The 16,817-nt window shown below is 43.6% G+C and overlaps 1 protein-coding gene across 1 annotated transcript in view; it reads left to right on the top strand.

Annotated features, from left to right (window-relative positions):
* The window catches only part of cryl1 (crystallin, lambda 1), a 36,536-nt gene that overhangs the window by 12,794 nt on the left and 6,925 nt on the right, over positions 1 to 16,817 (top strand). Inside the window, exons 3-5 of the mRNA XM_084179792.1 lie at positions 1,029 to 1,155; positions 10,051 to 10,212; positions 11,357 to 11,551. Coding sequence (XP_084035918.1) covers positions 1,029 to 1,155; positions 10,051 to 10,212; positions 11,357 to 11,551 — 484 coding nt within the window. The remainder of the gene's footprint in view (positions 1 to 1,028; positions 1,156 to 10,050; positions 10,213 to 11,356; positions 11,552 to 16,817) is intronic.

Genomic DNA, 16,817 nt, shown 5'->3' with positions numbered 1-16,817 from the left:
TTGAAAATGCGATGGAAACACATTTAACTTGTATTTTTTATTCAGTACATGGAATTTAACAGCAAAAGTTATTTTTATGTGCACTACATCATCACGCACAGCCTTTTATCCGCAACAAATCAATTTGATGGAAACACATCTCTGGTGGGAAAATGCACATATTGTTTTTATGCAGAGTTTCACCAATTGGATGGAAACCTAGCTACTGAGATCTCTTATTCTAGCCATGGTAGCCAGAATAATGGGCAACTGGGCATTTTTATACATTACCCTAAGCATGATGGGATGTTAATTGCTTAATTAACTCAGGAACCACACCTGTGTGTAAGCACCTGCTTTCAATATATTTTGTATCCCTCATTTATTCAAGTGTTTCCTTTTATTTTGGCAGTTACCTGTATCTTGCTTGCTGGTTACCTTTTAAACAAGCTTTCACACACCACTGAAACAACTACACATTCATTCCCTCATACCACAGGCCTCACCATAGAGCTACCGGAAAGATATGTTATTTACACTCAAAGGTTTTCATTGAATTTCCGGTGTAGCACAGTTGTTAGTCCCGTGTAGCTCAGTTGGTAGAGCATGGCGCTTGCAACGCCAGGGTTGTGGGTTCGATTCCCACGGGGGGCCAGTATGATTTATTAATTAATTATGCACTCACTAACTGTAAGTCTCTCTGGATAAGAGCGTCTGCTAAATGACTAAAATGTAAAAATTCACTTTGAAATACAGTCTGTTTGGATCGTTGAGTGATTTGATCACTATTCAAAGCCCGAGAAACCATAGCATAGGGAATGCACCGTTGCATTTGGTATTGGCTAGAAAACCAACCCGACAACGTTCAGTCTCACAGTATCACAGTGTATTCATTATGTATTAAGGTGGCACTTCATATTCCACAGGTCACTGAGTTTTCTGTGTAGTTATGGGTTATTGAAAAAGCTTTTGGGGTTTATGTGTGTATGTTTGCACACTTGCTTGCGTGTATGTGTGTTAACCCTTTCTCCCTCTCTCTGCTGGCCTAGGAAACAGCTTGAGGATCTGCAGGAAGAGTGCATGCTGAGGGGGGATCGGAGTGCCTCAGAGCAGCTAGCCCTACTGAGCAGCCACGATGACCTCTGCCAGGCACTAGAGGGAGCCTTCTTCATCCAGGTACAGTAGGATGACTGGTATGAGTATCATCTATGAGAAAAATGCTGGAATGGCAATAACACTTACCTAGGGTGCACAGGGCCGTAGGAGTTTAAAAACTCTAAAATGCCATTTGGTGAACAGCAAAAACAAGCAAAAATTACCCTAGCCATTATCACATTGGTTGCTGTAGCTTCATTCACCTCAGTCGATCTACAAACACATAGCCTATTAGTTATACAATTAGCCGCTGCACATTAACTCCGCGCCAGGATTAAAAACTATAATTTTGTACATACAGAGGGATCTGTTAGCATAAAAATAATTGTATTAACAAAAGGTAAACAAATATGTTTGCTTTACATAACCTTTGTTGTTGTTGCTGTTTTACAGCTAATTTCCTGCAATTCTAAACATTTTGCAATGGGGTGGGGATAATTCTTTGCAGTTTTAAAAGCTAATTTCCTACAAATCTACACAATTTGCCATGACTTATGCCATCTTAATATGTGCCCAGTCGGTAATTTGGCCATGACTACTACAAGTTCAGATAGCTGGCTAAGTAGACTAATTTACCAATCTAAAACATTTTAACTGGCAAGGGCTAATTGAGTGACTGTCAGTGAGTGACATATAACAAGAGGAAATCTGCTGATGCACAACCAAGTTTCGAAATTGCACTTTGTGTATTACTATTCTAACTCGCAACAGTAAGTTGAGACCCCAACTGAGTTCCCAAAAACAGTTAATATATATTATTTTTCTTAATTCTAAAAAATTAGAGGCCCTGAGGGTGCATCTCAATAGTCTAGAACAAAAGCCAGGAGACACTTAGGATACCAAGGAGGTTTGCCCATCCCTTCACCAGATCTGCCCATCCCTTGACTACATAGAGCCAATTTGCCCCTACCTAGACAGGTTGGCTATCAGAGCTTCCCTGTAATTGAAGGTGTAGGAGGATGTGGTATGGGAGAGTCCACATGACTGTTGAATTCATCACAGAGTGGTTAACCATCTCGTCACTCATCTGGTCTTAGTCCCGCTCTACACACGCTCACAAACACACCACGCGAGCCAGGAAGTGTGGTCTTTAAGCCAAAGACAGGAGTCACATTCCATCCGACACACCAATATAGACAACACTGTCTCTCTTTAAGGGAAAGGAAGGCCTGCTCAGTGGGCACATGGGAGATAGGTACATGGTATTACACATAGGTTTAATCATTACAGTGTATCGATTCAAATCATCATGTAATACTGTGGCGGAGAACAATAGAGGGTGTTTTAGAGAGTTACAGGGAAATGCTTCTGGGAAATATTGAGTATCTCCTTTCCCTGTCTGAGACCGCACTTTCCTGGTACAGATACGTTTCCTCACTGAATGCAGTTCACTCAGTGTTTCCCTAGTGTTTTTGTTTTTAGAAACACTGTCAAATCAAATGTATTTGTCACATGCTTTGTAAACCACAGGTGTAGACTAACAGTGAAATGCTTACTTACGGGCCCTTCCCAACAATACAGAGAGAAACATTTTTTTTATAGAAAAATAACAACACAAGGGATAAATACACAATGAGGAATAAATACACAATGAGTAACTATAACTTGGCTATATACAGTACCAGTACCGAGTCGATGTGCAGGAGTACGAGGTAATTCAGGTAGATAAACTCAGCATAAAAAGAAACTCACTGTCAACTGCGTTTATTTTCAGCAAACTTAACATGTATGAACATAACAAGATTCAACAACTGAGACATAAACTGAACAAGTTCCACAGACATGTGACTAGCAGAAATGGAATAATGTGTCCCTGAACAAAGGGGGGGTCAAAATCAAAAGTAACAGTCAGTATCTGGTGTGGCCACTAGCTGCATTAAGTACCGCAGTGCATCTCCTCTTCATGGACTGCACCAGATTTGCCAGTTCTTGCTGTGAGATGTTACCCCACTCTTCCACCAAGGCACCTGCAAGTTCCCGGACATTTCTGGGGGGAATGGCCCTAGCCCTCACCCTCCGATCCAACAGGTCCCAAACCTGCTCAATGGGATTGAGATCCGGGCTCTTCGCTGGCCATGGCAGAACACTGACATTCCTGTCTTGCAGGAAATCACGCACAGAACGAGCAGTATGGCTGGTGGCATTGTCATGCTGGAAGGTCATGTCAGGATGAGCCTGCAGGAAGGGTACCACATGAGGGAGGATGTCTTCCCTGTAACGCACAGCATTGAGATTGCCTGCAATGACAACAAGCTCAGTCCGATGATGCTGTGACACACCACCCCAGACCATGACGGACCCTCCACCTCCAAATCGATCCCGCTCCAGAGTACAGACCTCGGTGTAACGCTCATTCCTTCGATGATAAACGCTAATCCGACCATCACCCCTGGTGAGACAAAACTGCGAATTGTCAGTGAAGAGCACTTTTTGCCAGTCCTGTCTGGTCCAGCGACGGTGGGTTTGTGTCCATAGGCGACGTTGTTGCCGGTGATGTCTGGTGAGGACCTGCCTTACAACAGGCCTACAAGCCCTAAGTCCAGCCTCTCTCAGCCTATTGCGGACAGTCTGAGCACTGATGGAGGGATTGTGTGTTCTTGGTGTAACTGTGGCAGTTGTTGTTGCCATCCTGTACCTGTCCCGCAGGTGTGATGTTCGGATGTACCGATCCTGTGCCGGTGTTGTTACACGTGGTCTGCCACTGCGAGGATGATCAGCTGTCCATTCTGTCTCCCTGTAGCGCTGTCTTAGGCGTCTCACAGTACGGACATTGTAATTTATTGCCCTGGCCACATCTGCAGTCCTCATGCCTCCTTGCAGCATGCCTAAGGCACATTCACGCAGATGAGCAGGGACCCAGGGCGTCTTTCTTTTGGTGTTTTTCAGAGTCAGTAGAAAGGCATCTTTTAGTGTCCTAAGTTTTCATAACTGTGACCTTAATTGCCTACTGTTAGTGTCTTAACGACCGTTCCACAGGTGCATGTTCATTAATTGTTTATGGTTCATTGAACAAGTATGGGAAACAGTGTTTAAACCCTTTACAATGAAGATCTGTGAAGTTATTTGGATTTTTACAAATTATCTTTAAAAGACAGGGTCCTGAAAAAGGAAAGTTTATTTTTTTGCTGAGTTTATGTACATATACAGTACCAGTCAAAAGTTTGGACACTCCTACTCATTCAAGGGTTTTTCTTTATTTTTACTATTTTATACATTGTAGAAGAATAGTGACCAAAAAATTATATATTTTATATTCTTCAAAGTAGCCACCCTTTGCCTTGATGACAGCTTTGCACACTCTTGGCATTCTCTCAACCAGCTTCACCTGGAATGCTTTTCCAACAGTCTTGAAGGAGTTCCCACATATGCTGAGCACTCGTTGGCTGCTTTTCCTTCACTCTGCGGTCCAACTCATCCCAAACAATCTCAATTGGGTTGAGGTCGGGTGATTGTGGAGGCCAGGTCATCTGATTCAGCACTCCATCACTCTCCTTCTTTGTCAAATAGCCCTTACACAGCCTGGAGGTGTGTTGGGTCATTGTCCTGTTGAAAACAAATGATAGTCCCACTAAGCGCAAACCAGATGGGATGATATCGCTGCAGAATGCTGTGGTAGCCATGCTGGTTAAGTGTGCCTTGAATTCTAAATAAATCACTGACAGTGTCACCAGCAAACTACCCCCACACCATCACACCACCTCCTCTATGCTTTACGGTGGGAAATACACATGCGGCGATCATCCGTTCACCTACTCTGCGTCTCACAAAGACACTGCGGTTGGAACCAAAAATCTTACATTTGGACTCATCAGACCAAAGGACAGATTTCCACCGGTCTAATGTCCATTGCTCGTGTTTCTTGGCCCAAGCAAGTCTCTTCCTATTATTGGTGTCCTTTAGTAGTGGTTTCTTTGCAGCAATTCGACCATGAAGGCCTGATTCACGCAGTCTTCTCTGAACAGTTTATGTTGAGATGTGTCTGTTACTTGAACTCTGTGAAGCATTTATTTGGGCTGCAATTTCTGAGGCTGGTATCTCTAATGAACTTATCCTCTGCAACAGAGGTAACACTGGGTCTTCCTTTCCTGTGGCTGTCCTCATGAGAGCGAGTTTCATCATAGTGCTTGATGGTTTTTGCGACTGCACTTGAAGAAACGTTCAAAGTTCTTGAAATTGTCTGTATTGACTGACCTTCATGTCTTAAAGTAATGAAGGACTGTCGTTTCTCTTTGCTTATTTGAGTTGTTCTTGCCATAATATGGACTTGGTCTTTTACTAAATAGGGCTATCTTATCTATACCCCCCCTACCTTGTCACAACACAACTGATTGGCTCAAACGCATTAATTCCACAAATTAACTTTTAACAAGGCACACCTGTTAATTGAAATGCATTCCAGGTAAATACCTCATGAAGCTGGTTGAGAGAATGCCAAGAGTGTGCAAAGCTGTCATCAAGGCAAAGGGTGGCTACTTTGAAGAATCTAAAATATAAAATATATTTTAATTTGTTAAAGCAATTTTTTGTTACTACATGATTCCATATGTGTTATTTCATAATTTTGATGTCTTCACTATTATTCTACAATGTAGAAAATAGTACAAATAAAGAAAAACCCTTGAATGAGTAGGTGTGTCCAAACTTTTGACTGTTACTGTAGGTAGGGATGAAGTGACTAGGCAACAGGATAGATAATAAACAGTAGCAGCAGCGTATGTGATTTTATTTATTTTATTTTTTATTTTTATTTTTTGGTCATTTAGCAGACGCTCTTATCCAGAGCGACTTACAGGAGCAATTAGGGTTAAGTGCCTTGCTCAAGGGCACTTCGACAGATTTTTCACCTAGTCGGCTCGGGGATTAGAACCAGCGACCTTTCGGTTACTGGCACAACGCTCTTACCCACTAAGCTACCTGCCGCCCTAGTAAAAAGAGTAAAAAGAGTAAAAAGAGTTGGTGCAAAAAGGGTCAATGCAGATAGTTAAATAGTTAAGCAATAGCTCCCCGGACTAACTATTTAGCAGTCTTATGGCTTGGGGGTAGAAGCTGTTCAGGGTTCTGTTGGTTCCAGACTTGGTACACCGGTACCGCTTGCCGTTCGGTGGCAGACAGAACACTCTATGACTTGGGTGATTGGAGTCTTTGACTATTTTTAGGTCTTTCCTCTGACACTGCCTGGTATAGAGGTCCTGGATGGCAAGGAGCTTGGCCCCAGTGATGCACTACCTTCTGCAGCGCCTTGTGGTCGGATGCCGAGCAGTTGCCATACGAAGCGGTGATGCAGCCAGACAAGATGCTCTGCATGGTGCAGCTGTAGAGCTTTTGAGGATCTGAGGGGCCCATTCCAAATATTTTCAGCCTCCTGAGGGGGAAAAGGCATTGTCGTGCGTTCTTCACAACTGAATTGGTGTGTGTTGACCATGATAATTCCTTAGAGTTGTGGACACAGAGGAACTTGAAGCTCTCGACCCGCTCCTCTACAGCCCCATCGATGTGGATGGGGGCGTGCTCGGCCCTCCGTTTCCTGTAGTCTACGATCAGCTCCTTTGTCTTGTTGACGTTGAGGGAGAGGTTGTTGTGCTGGCACCACTTTGCCAGGTCACTGACATCCTCCCTATAGGCTGTCTCATCGTCTTCGGTGATCAGGCCAACCACTGTCGTGTCGTCAGCAAACTTAATGTTGGTGTTGGAGTCGTGCGCTGCCACGCAGTTGTGGGTGAACAGGGAGTACAGGAGGGAACTAAGCACGCACCCCTGAAGGGCCCCAGTGTTGAGGGTCAGCGTGACTGATGTGGTGTTGCCTACCCTCAGCACCTGGGGACGGCCCGTCAGGAAGTCCAGGATCCAGTTCCAGAGGGAGGTGTTCAGTCGCAGGGTACTGAGCTTATTGATGAGCTTGAAGGGCACTAGGGTGTTGAATGCTGAGCTGTAGTCAATGAACAGCATTCTCACGTAGGTGTTCCTCTTGTTCAGGTGGGAGAGGGCAGTGTGGAGTGCAATACAAATTGCGTCGTCTGTGGATCTGTTGGAGTGGGTCCAGGGTGTCTGGGATGATGGTATTGATGTGAGCTATGACTAGCTTTTCAAAGCATTTCATGACTACAGATGTGAGTGCTACGGGGCGATAGTCATTTAGACAGGTTACCTTGGCATTCTTGGGCACAGGGACTATAGTGGTCTGCTTGAAACATGTAGGTATTACAGACTGGGTCAGGGAGAGGTTGAAAATGTCAGTGAAGACACTTGCCAGCTTGTCAGTGCATACTCTGAGGATGCGTCCTGGTAATCAGTCTGGCCCCGCGGCCTTGTGAATGTTGACCTGTTTAGTCTTACTCACATCGACTACGGAGAGTGAGATCACACAGTCGTCCGGAACAGCTGGTGCTCTCATGCATGATTCAAAGCGAGCATAGAAGGAATTTAGCTCGTCTGGTATGCTCGCATTACTAGGCAGCTCGCGGTTGGGTTTCCCTTCGTAATCCGTGATGGTTTGCAAGCCCTGCCACATCCGACGAACTTCAGAGCCAGCTTCACTCCTTCATTTATGCTGACCTCATTCTGAATCAATAGGCTTTATAATTGTTTTCCCACTTAAGACTTAAATGAGGAATATCTTCTCCTTTAGGCAAAATGTGTCCCGCCTCAGTTGGTCATTGTTGGTTTTTGTGTCTCTCTTTATGTGAGCGAGCGTCACGAGTTTAATCTGGTGACGTTCAACTTTGTCATTAAGTTATTATTCTACTGTTAAAGGCGTCGTAACTATTGCAAGGGTGACTGACAGACGCACCTTACCTTACCACCACCTTACATTACTGACCTGACACAGACCTGAACCCAATGTTCCCTCAAATATTTTTCTGCAATGAGCAAATGTCAGGTCTGCTGAGCGCAAACTTCAATGTTGTGAAAATTCTATGCAACTTCCAGCGTACATTTACTGTGAACACTGAGGCTGTACCCGCTTTAAGTTACAGTTTCAGACAGTGGTCAAGTAGGCTACTGTGGCTATTTGATCATAATGTAGGCCTACCAGAGTGGCCTACCATTAAAAAACAATGGAGAAAATGCATCCCATAACATTTTAACATGGAAATAGCTGTTCTATCATTCAGCCTACAGTAGCAGCCAATGTGTGGTGTTCAATGTAGGCTTACATTCCATGATACTTTTGATAAAAACATGTGGGGCTTGACATTAACCCATTTATCCACTTGTCCTTCAGACAAGGAACATGTTGCTGTGTTGTTTGATACAAGAAACCACTTTACAAAATAAAAAGCATTATTATTCCCATACCATTAATACAGAGAATCAGACAAATTATGCTACCCTCTGCCTATTGGCTACTTAGCTTATTCAAAATACAACACTACCCCTTTAAGACAAAAAAAAGCTCTTTACCCAACTCGCTTTTCAAAGATGTCTAGAAATGTAAACGTTTTGTGCTCTTGTAGGAAGCAATCACTCCCCCATTGCTGACTACAAATGATCTATAACTGGGCTAATAACTCAATAACTAGCAAAGGGTATGAACAAATGTGCACACGTGGCTACAGGCAGCTCTCGCTTTGATCTCAAAACAAGCGCATCTACGACCGCTCATGCTGTAAACACAGACCAGTTCAAAGTGAATGGCACAGATCCATTTATGGCAATGGTCTATTTGCATATAGGCCTACTACAGCTCTGATTGGTTATGCCAAACCGGTCTGTGTAGAGTATGGGCTGAGTCGTGCGTGTCAATGCAATAGAATCCTACTCTGATGCCTTCTGCTTACAACAAAATCTCTTGCATACATAGTTTTGCATACTAAGTCTTGAATTGTTCGTTTTGTTTCAGTATGTTGCATTGAAAGTGGCTAATATTGCGTTGATTCGATCACAATTCCCACAGTAAAGGGAAACGTTGATAGTGTTAACTAACGGGGAAAACTCTAGAAAGTTGAGAAGTTCAAAGTCGTGCTTCTCTGCGCGGGCTGATATTTATTCTGCATGGCAGTCCAGGGGGAGCTGCGCGCTCCTGCACACGCAGTTTAGAGGGAACATTACCTGCAGCCATTGTGTAGTTAATATAAGCTGGTTAGTTTAGTTAGAAGGTGAAAGAGCATCATGGGGAGGGAGCATCATGGCCTTCAAGACACTTGTCTGTGCATATTATCATGGTGAGCGATGAATTAAACAGGACTACGCACAAGCAGTGTTCTTTTATTAATATATAAGAAGCGATGATATTATCATGTCAAATATATATTTTTTCGATGTGGTTTTTGTGGTACACATAACATTCTCATGACTGGGGACCATGAGAAGTACTGAGGGAAATATATTGTAAACCACCATTCCTTCCATCATTGGAGTTGGACATTTCCCCTTACTGTTCAAATAAAGGGGAACCTCATGTTTGAAGGTTTTCAGTGGAAAACAATATTCCATTTCAGTCTTAAGAAATAGGCAGTATTATAGGAAGATTACATTTTTACATTTTAGTCATTTAGCAGACGCTCTTATCCAGAGCGATTTACAGTTAGTGAGTGCATACATTTTTCATACTGACCCCCGTGGGAAGATGTCATGACATGTCTTTATAACTATGTGCTCAAGACATTAAATCTCATATCATATGCCATAGCTTAGTTAACGACACAGCCGTATAGCTGGGAAAGTAGTTTTTTTACCCAAATAAAAATGGTGTGAAATAGAACAATACAATTTTCCCAGCAGAAAATGTTTCATTTGAAAGTACACCATGTTTGTTCTCATCAGTCTTTACATTGTATTTCTGTATGTCCTAATATTTGTTCATAATGTTGCACTGAAGGTCCCTGTTGGTCCACTGCGATGACCTTAAATCTGTTAAATGTATTAACTTTCCTGTCACATTGTCTCTGATAAACCAACGTGTGTGTCTGTGTACAGGAGTGTGTGTTTGAGGAGATCGAGGCCAAACGAAGTGTCTTCCAGGCGGTGGAGAGTCATGTGGGAGAGGGCGTGATCCTCAGTAGCTCCACCTCCTGCCTGTTGCCTAGCAATGTCTTCTCCCAGGTCCAGAACCGGAAGCGCTGCATCATATCTCACCCGGTCAGTACAGCGCTACCACAAACACCAAGGCTGTGTCCAATATGGCACTCTTTACATGGCACTACTTTTGGCCAAAACCCTGCACAGCATAGGGAACAGGATGCCATTTCAGATTTGCACAAACTCTCTCTCTCCGAGCCAGTACTTTTTTTTGTTTGCACAAGGGAATGACCCATCCATTCCAGCTGTGGCATTTGTAGCCTTCAGGTTCTAATCCCTAGGTTGCAACACTATATTTTATTGCAATCCGTGTTGTTATCCAGCCCTTGTCTAGTCTTAAATAAGTATTATAAACGCTTCTGGACTTTACCCCCTCCCCTTCCCTCAGTCTCCTAACAACTAGCTCAGAAATTCCACCCTTATCATCACCTTGATGCTGAAACACACACACGTGCAGTCCTTCTATGGCCGGAGAGAGACGAGTTCACCTTTACCTGGGAAGGTGCGCGTACGTGCATGTATATGGTGAATGTTTAGCCTAATCCCCCAATGGTTTTACCTCAGTGCCAGTCCTATCAGAGAGGCCTTCACAGCGGACAATGTGTGAGATAGCCCCTGTGTGTATAATGGCTTACAGTGTAATGTGGTCCAACACAGAGAAAGGACAACACACCCTGGATGTGTAGCATAGCATCTCAATAGTCTCAATTAGCTTCCTCCCCCTGTCTCCTCTCCCTCATCTGCACTGATGTGAGGGAGCTGTACTAGTCTACGTCCACCGTATTGTTTATTTATTTTTAATCCTATCAAATAAAGAAAATAGCACGGTTCCCCAACTGGCGGGCCGAATTTGGCCTGCTGGTGGTTTTATTTGGCCAAGTTTTCTGAGCAAAAACAAACTATTTTTATTTTATTGTTGGACATAAAAGACTGTAAAAATACCAAGAAATCAGCTCCAAGTGATTTTAGTTTAAGAAATCTGTTCCCAAGTATTCCCACGCATAAATAAAGTGACACGTGATCATATACAAATGTAAGCAAGGTTTGAAATGATCTGTTTCGGCATCTTGCAGTCTACAAATTATTTGTAATAATTATGTTCCGGCGCGCGGCTGAATCTAGTCGATGATGCCTAGAATAGAGGAAATGAAGAGATGGTCTCTCTCTGTTGTTGTTTTGAGCTGACGAGTTTCGCCCCCTACAGGTGAACCCGCCCTACTACGTGCGTCTGGTGGAGCTGGTGCCACACCCAGAGACATTGCCGGAGGTGATGGACACCACCCATGCCCTGATGACTGCCGTGGGCCAGGCTCCCGTCAGGCTGAAGAAGGAGATTGACGGCTTCGCCCTGAACCGTGTGCAGTACGCCATCATCGCTGAGTCCTGGAGGCTGGTCAAGGTGGGAGGCAGACTGAATACTGTGCAACATACCCTCCTCTCTTATCACTGTATTGGTCTCTTAAATAGTTAGGAACCAAGGGATTATGTATCATGAGTGGAGGTGGATTTGGCTGATGTTGACATTGGCAGTCCTTGTAGACAAGAGTCCCTCAGTCCTTGCAGCTTTGAACTTTGGATCCTTAATACCGGTAGTTCTGTTGATGGTCGTGTTTAAATAGGAGTGGAGGGGGAAGTGTCTGTCAGCTGGCTAATCTCCATGCTATCTTTCTAAAACTGTATCTGTGATACAATGGGGGCTAAATGAACCTCCAGCTCTATTACCACCACACGGATGGAGGATGTGAGGGGATGAATCCTTCCTGGAGACACATGCACTCAACTTAATTAATTGATTGATTGATTTAATTGGGAGATTTGTGTGACAGTTTGAGTTACATACGCGCATCTCAAGTCGAGATTCGTCCCGATGTATTTTATTTCCTAGTGCTTGTTTAAAGAGCTGAACTCTTAGGGCTGGTTTTCAGATCTGAGATTAAGCCTAGTCCTGGACTAAAAACAAGCTCAATGGAGAATATCTATTGAAAGTGATTTTTAGTCTATGAATAAGATTACGATCACTTAATCACTCTGGTTAAACAGCCCTACTGTATGTATGGAGAGCCAACAATGTCCCTTTGATTTTCTATCTACAATCCCACCCCAACAGACTGTTGAACAGGTCATATCACTGTACCAGCCTGATACTGAGGCTAATACCTTGAATGGTACACCACTGTATTCTGCCCTGCTGCACTGTTCACCCCTTCAGACATGAATTGGCTCAGCCACATGGCAGCAGGGAGGATAATGTGTAAGAAATCCCATCACTCATCCCAATGCTGACAGAGAAAAGAGCTAATGGCTGCAATCTAGGGCTTATGTCAATCAGTGAGCTCTATTATCTCAGATGGAAGATCAACCACAGTCCCTCTGTCTTTGTCAGCACACAACTATAATGGAGCAATCCCCTGATTACAAAATGTATTTTTTTGTCTTTTTGGGGGGGGTTAGATTTACAATAGACTCCCCACATTCAGCTGCCTGACACCGTATGCGTTGTCCCTGCAGTACAGTTACAGTACACCTGAATGACAGTGTATCAGATGCTCATGGACCGGTCTGAACTGGTCTCCCAGACCCACCCAGCGCTAACGGCTAGGGTACTGCTATCCTGTAAAAAAAAAACAGTAGTTAACCAGGACAAGAGAAGCACTTACAACAGGAGCTGCTTTTGCCACAACAGCAGGCTAGGAATCAGCTGAAATAGACATGTTCACAAAAAACAAAGGTGTTTGTACATAACCTTTACACTCAATACAGTTAACGAGGCATCATGGATTATGTTTATGTCTTGGTATCCATATAGCCTACCGCCCTCCTCTCATTTTCACTCAAATGGACTGTGTGGGTAGAGTGAGCCAAGCGTGAGAGAGCTGTGTGTACTGTCTAATAGGTGGGTGTGGGGGCAGTAAGGGGAACCCAAGAGGATAATTATTCTACTTCCATGGTCTTCCTTGACCTGAAGCATACAACAACAGGGTTTACATCCCAGTGGAATGCACACAGACAGTCGGAACAGGCCGACCTACTCGATTAGCGCTTCAGTCTGGATGTGCATTAGCTTAGCTCTTCAGTCTGAATGTGCATTAGCGTGTAACACTGTAGTGTCTTTAAAGAGTTACTCTCGGCTCATAGACGGGTTAAGTGAGCCTTCAGAGTGAAAGTCACAGCTCTTGTGAGCTCAGTCAGTCCACTCAACAAAGCGGTGTGGTCACGCTCCAATGGAAATCCAATGGAGTCTGTTACTGAGAACGCCGGCGTTGTTTTTAGTTCAGAGAAACGGTGCAGGGAACTGAGCATCTTCACGTTGCATCCATTCCCCACCCCCCCATATGCATCCCATCTGTGTGTAGATATTTACGTCTTAACACTGCCCTGTAGAAACTCAGACGCATGTCTTTATGACATTCCTTACTGAAACGGAGCCAGGCAGTGATTTGTACCTCCTTCTTGTTGAGCTGGTTGCCATCTAGGTGAACCAGCGAAACTGGCTGACCTACTCTGTGTCCTCCAGCTAGTGATTTATATGGGTTAATGTTTAGTATCCCAGTATTGACTGAACATGAATGGTAGTTAAAGAAATTGTATGGAACCTTTGTGGAGGAATAGTGCTAAACTTAAGCAATAAGGCCAGAGGATATGTGGTATATTGCCAATATACCACGGCTAAGGGCTGTTCTTAAGCACGACTCAACACGGAGTGCCTGGACACAGCCCTTAGCCGTGGTATATTGACCATATACCACAAACCCCCGAAATGCTGTATTGCTATTATAAACTGGTTACCAACGTAATTTAAAACAGTAACAATTAGATTTTTGTCATACCCGTGGTACACGGTCTGATATACCATGGCTTTCAGCCGATCAGCATTCAGGGCTCGAACCCCATACAGTGCCGTGAAAAAGTATTTGCCTCATTTCTGATTTTCTCTATGTTTGCATGTTTTTTTTTATACTATATGATATCAGATATTCAACCAATACCTAATAATAGGTCAAGGCAACCTGAGTAAAAAAAAAAAAAAAGTATACTTATTTCATTTATTTAACAAAGTTATGCATCACCCAATTCCCCTGTGGGTGAAAAAGTAATTGCCCCCTTACACTCAATAACTGGTTGTGCCACCTTTAGCTGCAATGACTGCAACCAAATGCTTCCTGTAGATGTTAATCAGTCTTTCACATTGCTGTGGAGGAATTTTTGCCTAATCTTGCATGCTGAACTGCTTGCATGCAGAACTGCTTTAAGTCAGCGACATTTGTGGGTTTTCAAGCATGAACTGCTCGTTTCAAGTCCTGCCACAACATCTCAATTGGGATTAGGTCTGGACTTTGACTAGGCCATTCCAAAACTTAAGATTTGTTGCTTTTTAACCATTTTCATGTAGACTTGATTGTTTTGGATCATTGTCTTGCTGCATGACCCACCTGCGCTTCAGCTTCAGCTCACAGATGGATGGCCTTACATTCTCCTGTAGAATTCTTTGATACAGAGCATAATTCATGGTTCCTTCTATTAAGGAAAGTCGTCCAGGTCCTGAGGCAGCAAAGCATCCCCAACCCATCACACTACCACCACCATTACTTGACCGTTGGTATAAGGTTCTGACTGTGGAATGCAGTGTTTGGTTTTCGCCAGACATATTGGGACCCATCTCGTCCAAAAAGTTGACTCAAGTTAGCCAAAAAGCACCTGGATGATCAAGACTCTTGGAAGAATGTTCTATGGACAGATTAGTCAAAATTTTAACTTTTTGGACGACAGGGGTCCCATTATGCCTGGCAAAAACCGAACACTGTAACATTCCACAGTAAGAACCTTGCATGGTGGTGGTAGTGTGATGGTTTGGGGATGCTTTGCTGCCTCAGGACCTGGACTACTTGCCTTAATAGAAGGAATCATGAATTCTGCTCTGTATCAGAGAATTCTGCAGGAGAATGTCAGGCCATCCGTCTATGACGGAGCTGGGTCATGCAGCAAGACAATGAGCCAAAACACACAATCAAGTCTACATGAAAATGGCTAAAAAGTAACATATTTTATGTTTTGGAATGGCCTAGTCAGAGTCCAGACCTAATCCCAATTGAGATGTTGTGGCAGGACAGTTCATGCTTGAAAACCCACAAATGTCGCTGAGTTAAAGCAGTTCTGCATGGAAAAGTGGGCCAAAATTCCTCCACAGCGACGAGAGAGACTGATCAACAACTACAGGAAGCGTTTGGTTGGAGTCAATGCAGCTAAAGGTGGCACAACCAGTTATTGTCATAAGCGTCAGTGAAATGCGGTGGGCGAAGTCAAACACAGGACACAGAGCTGGTCAGAAAACGTACTTTACTAGAAAGTAATCTGAGAATACACAATCTCCACACAGGGAGGAAAATAACCCGCACACTAACGACTGCCGATAACAATAACAATCACACACAACACACAGTGTAAGGCAGAGGGTTAAATAGGGAAGACAATACTACATAATGGGAAACAGGTGTACACAATCAAGACAGAACAAGTAGACCACAGAAACATAGATCGGTAGCAGCTAGTACTCCGGTGACGACGAACGCCAAAGCCTGCCCGAGCAAGGAGGAGGGGCAGCCTCGGCTGAATCCGTGACAGTTATTGAGTGTAAGAGGGCAATTACTTTTTCACACAGGGGCAATGGGTGTTGGGTAACTTTGTTTATGAAATAAATGAAATAGGTATGTAATTGTTGTGTTATTTGTTCACTCAGGTTTCCTTTTATTTAATATAGGTTTAGGTTGAAGATCTGATAACATTCAGTATCAAAAATATGCAAAAGTAGAGAAAATTAGAAACGGGGCAAATAATTTTTCACAGCACTGTAGTTTATAATACCTTTCACTTTCAAACTTTTTTTTAGTCATTTAGCAGACGTTCTTATCCAGAGCGACTTATAGTTAGTGAATACATATTTTTTTATACTGGTCACCCGTGGGAATCGAACCCACAACCCTGGCGTTGCAAACGCCATGCTCTATCAACTGAGCTACATCCCTGCCGGCCATTCCCTCCCCTACCCTGGACGACGCTAGGCCAATTGTGCGCCGCCCATGAGTCTCCCGGTCGCGGCCGATACTTTGTTATTTACCAGTCTGGGTCAATATCAATTTAATCACTGCCAATTAGCTAATGCAGATATTTCAGTATTTTCTGAATATATTACAGCATTTCTGAACTGAATCTCCTCAATTCACATGTAATAATATTGACACACTTTGCTTATCTTAAAGCCAGCATCAACTCAGCTGTTGGCATGTTATCATCGTTTACCTAGATACACACACCTAGCCTCGGTGCATGACAATGTAAATTCACCGTAGGGTGTGGCTCACTGTGATGTCACAGTTTGGGAATCTGGTCTATCTGTCAGAAAATGTGTTGATGTGGATGCGGTGGGTGAGTCAATCGCAGGACACAGAGGATCAGTCAAAGCGACTTTACTGTACTTGTAAATAGACACAAAAAGAAACGGCCTCAAACACAGGAGGCGAACAAAATACGCGCAGTGCGTAAAACACTAAACTCAGACAAGGCATCGAACCTACAACACACGACATGTGGAACAATAACACACAACTACAAAACATAACACAGGGAAACTTATAGGTGACATAATCAGGACAGAATACGAAACAGGTGCA

The sequence above is a fragment of the Coregonus lavaretus genome (genome assembly GCF_964263955.1).
Source record: "Coregonus lavaretus genome assembly, chromosome: 16".
Classification (NCBI taxonomy): domain Eukaryota; kingdom Metazoa; phylum Chordata; class Actinopteri; order Salmoniformes; family Salmonidae; genus Coregonus; species Coregonus lavaretus.
The sequence above is the reverse complement of the archived record's forward strand: the minus strand, read 5'-3'. Positions and strand labels throughout refer to the sequence as shown.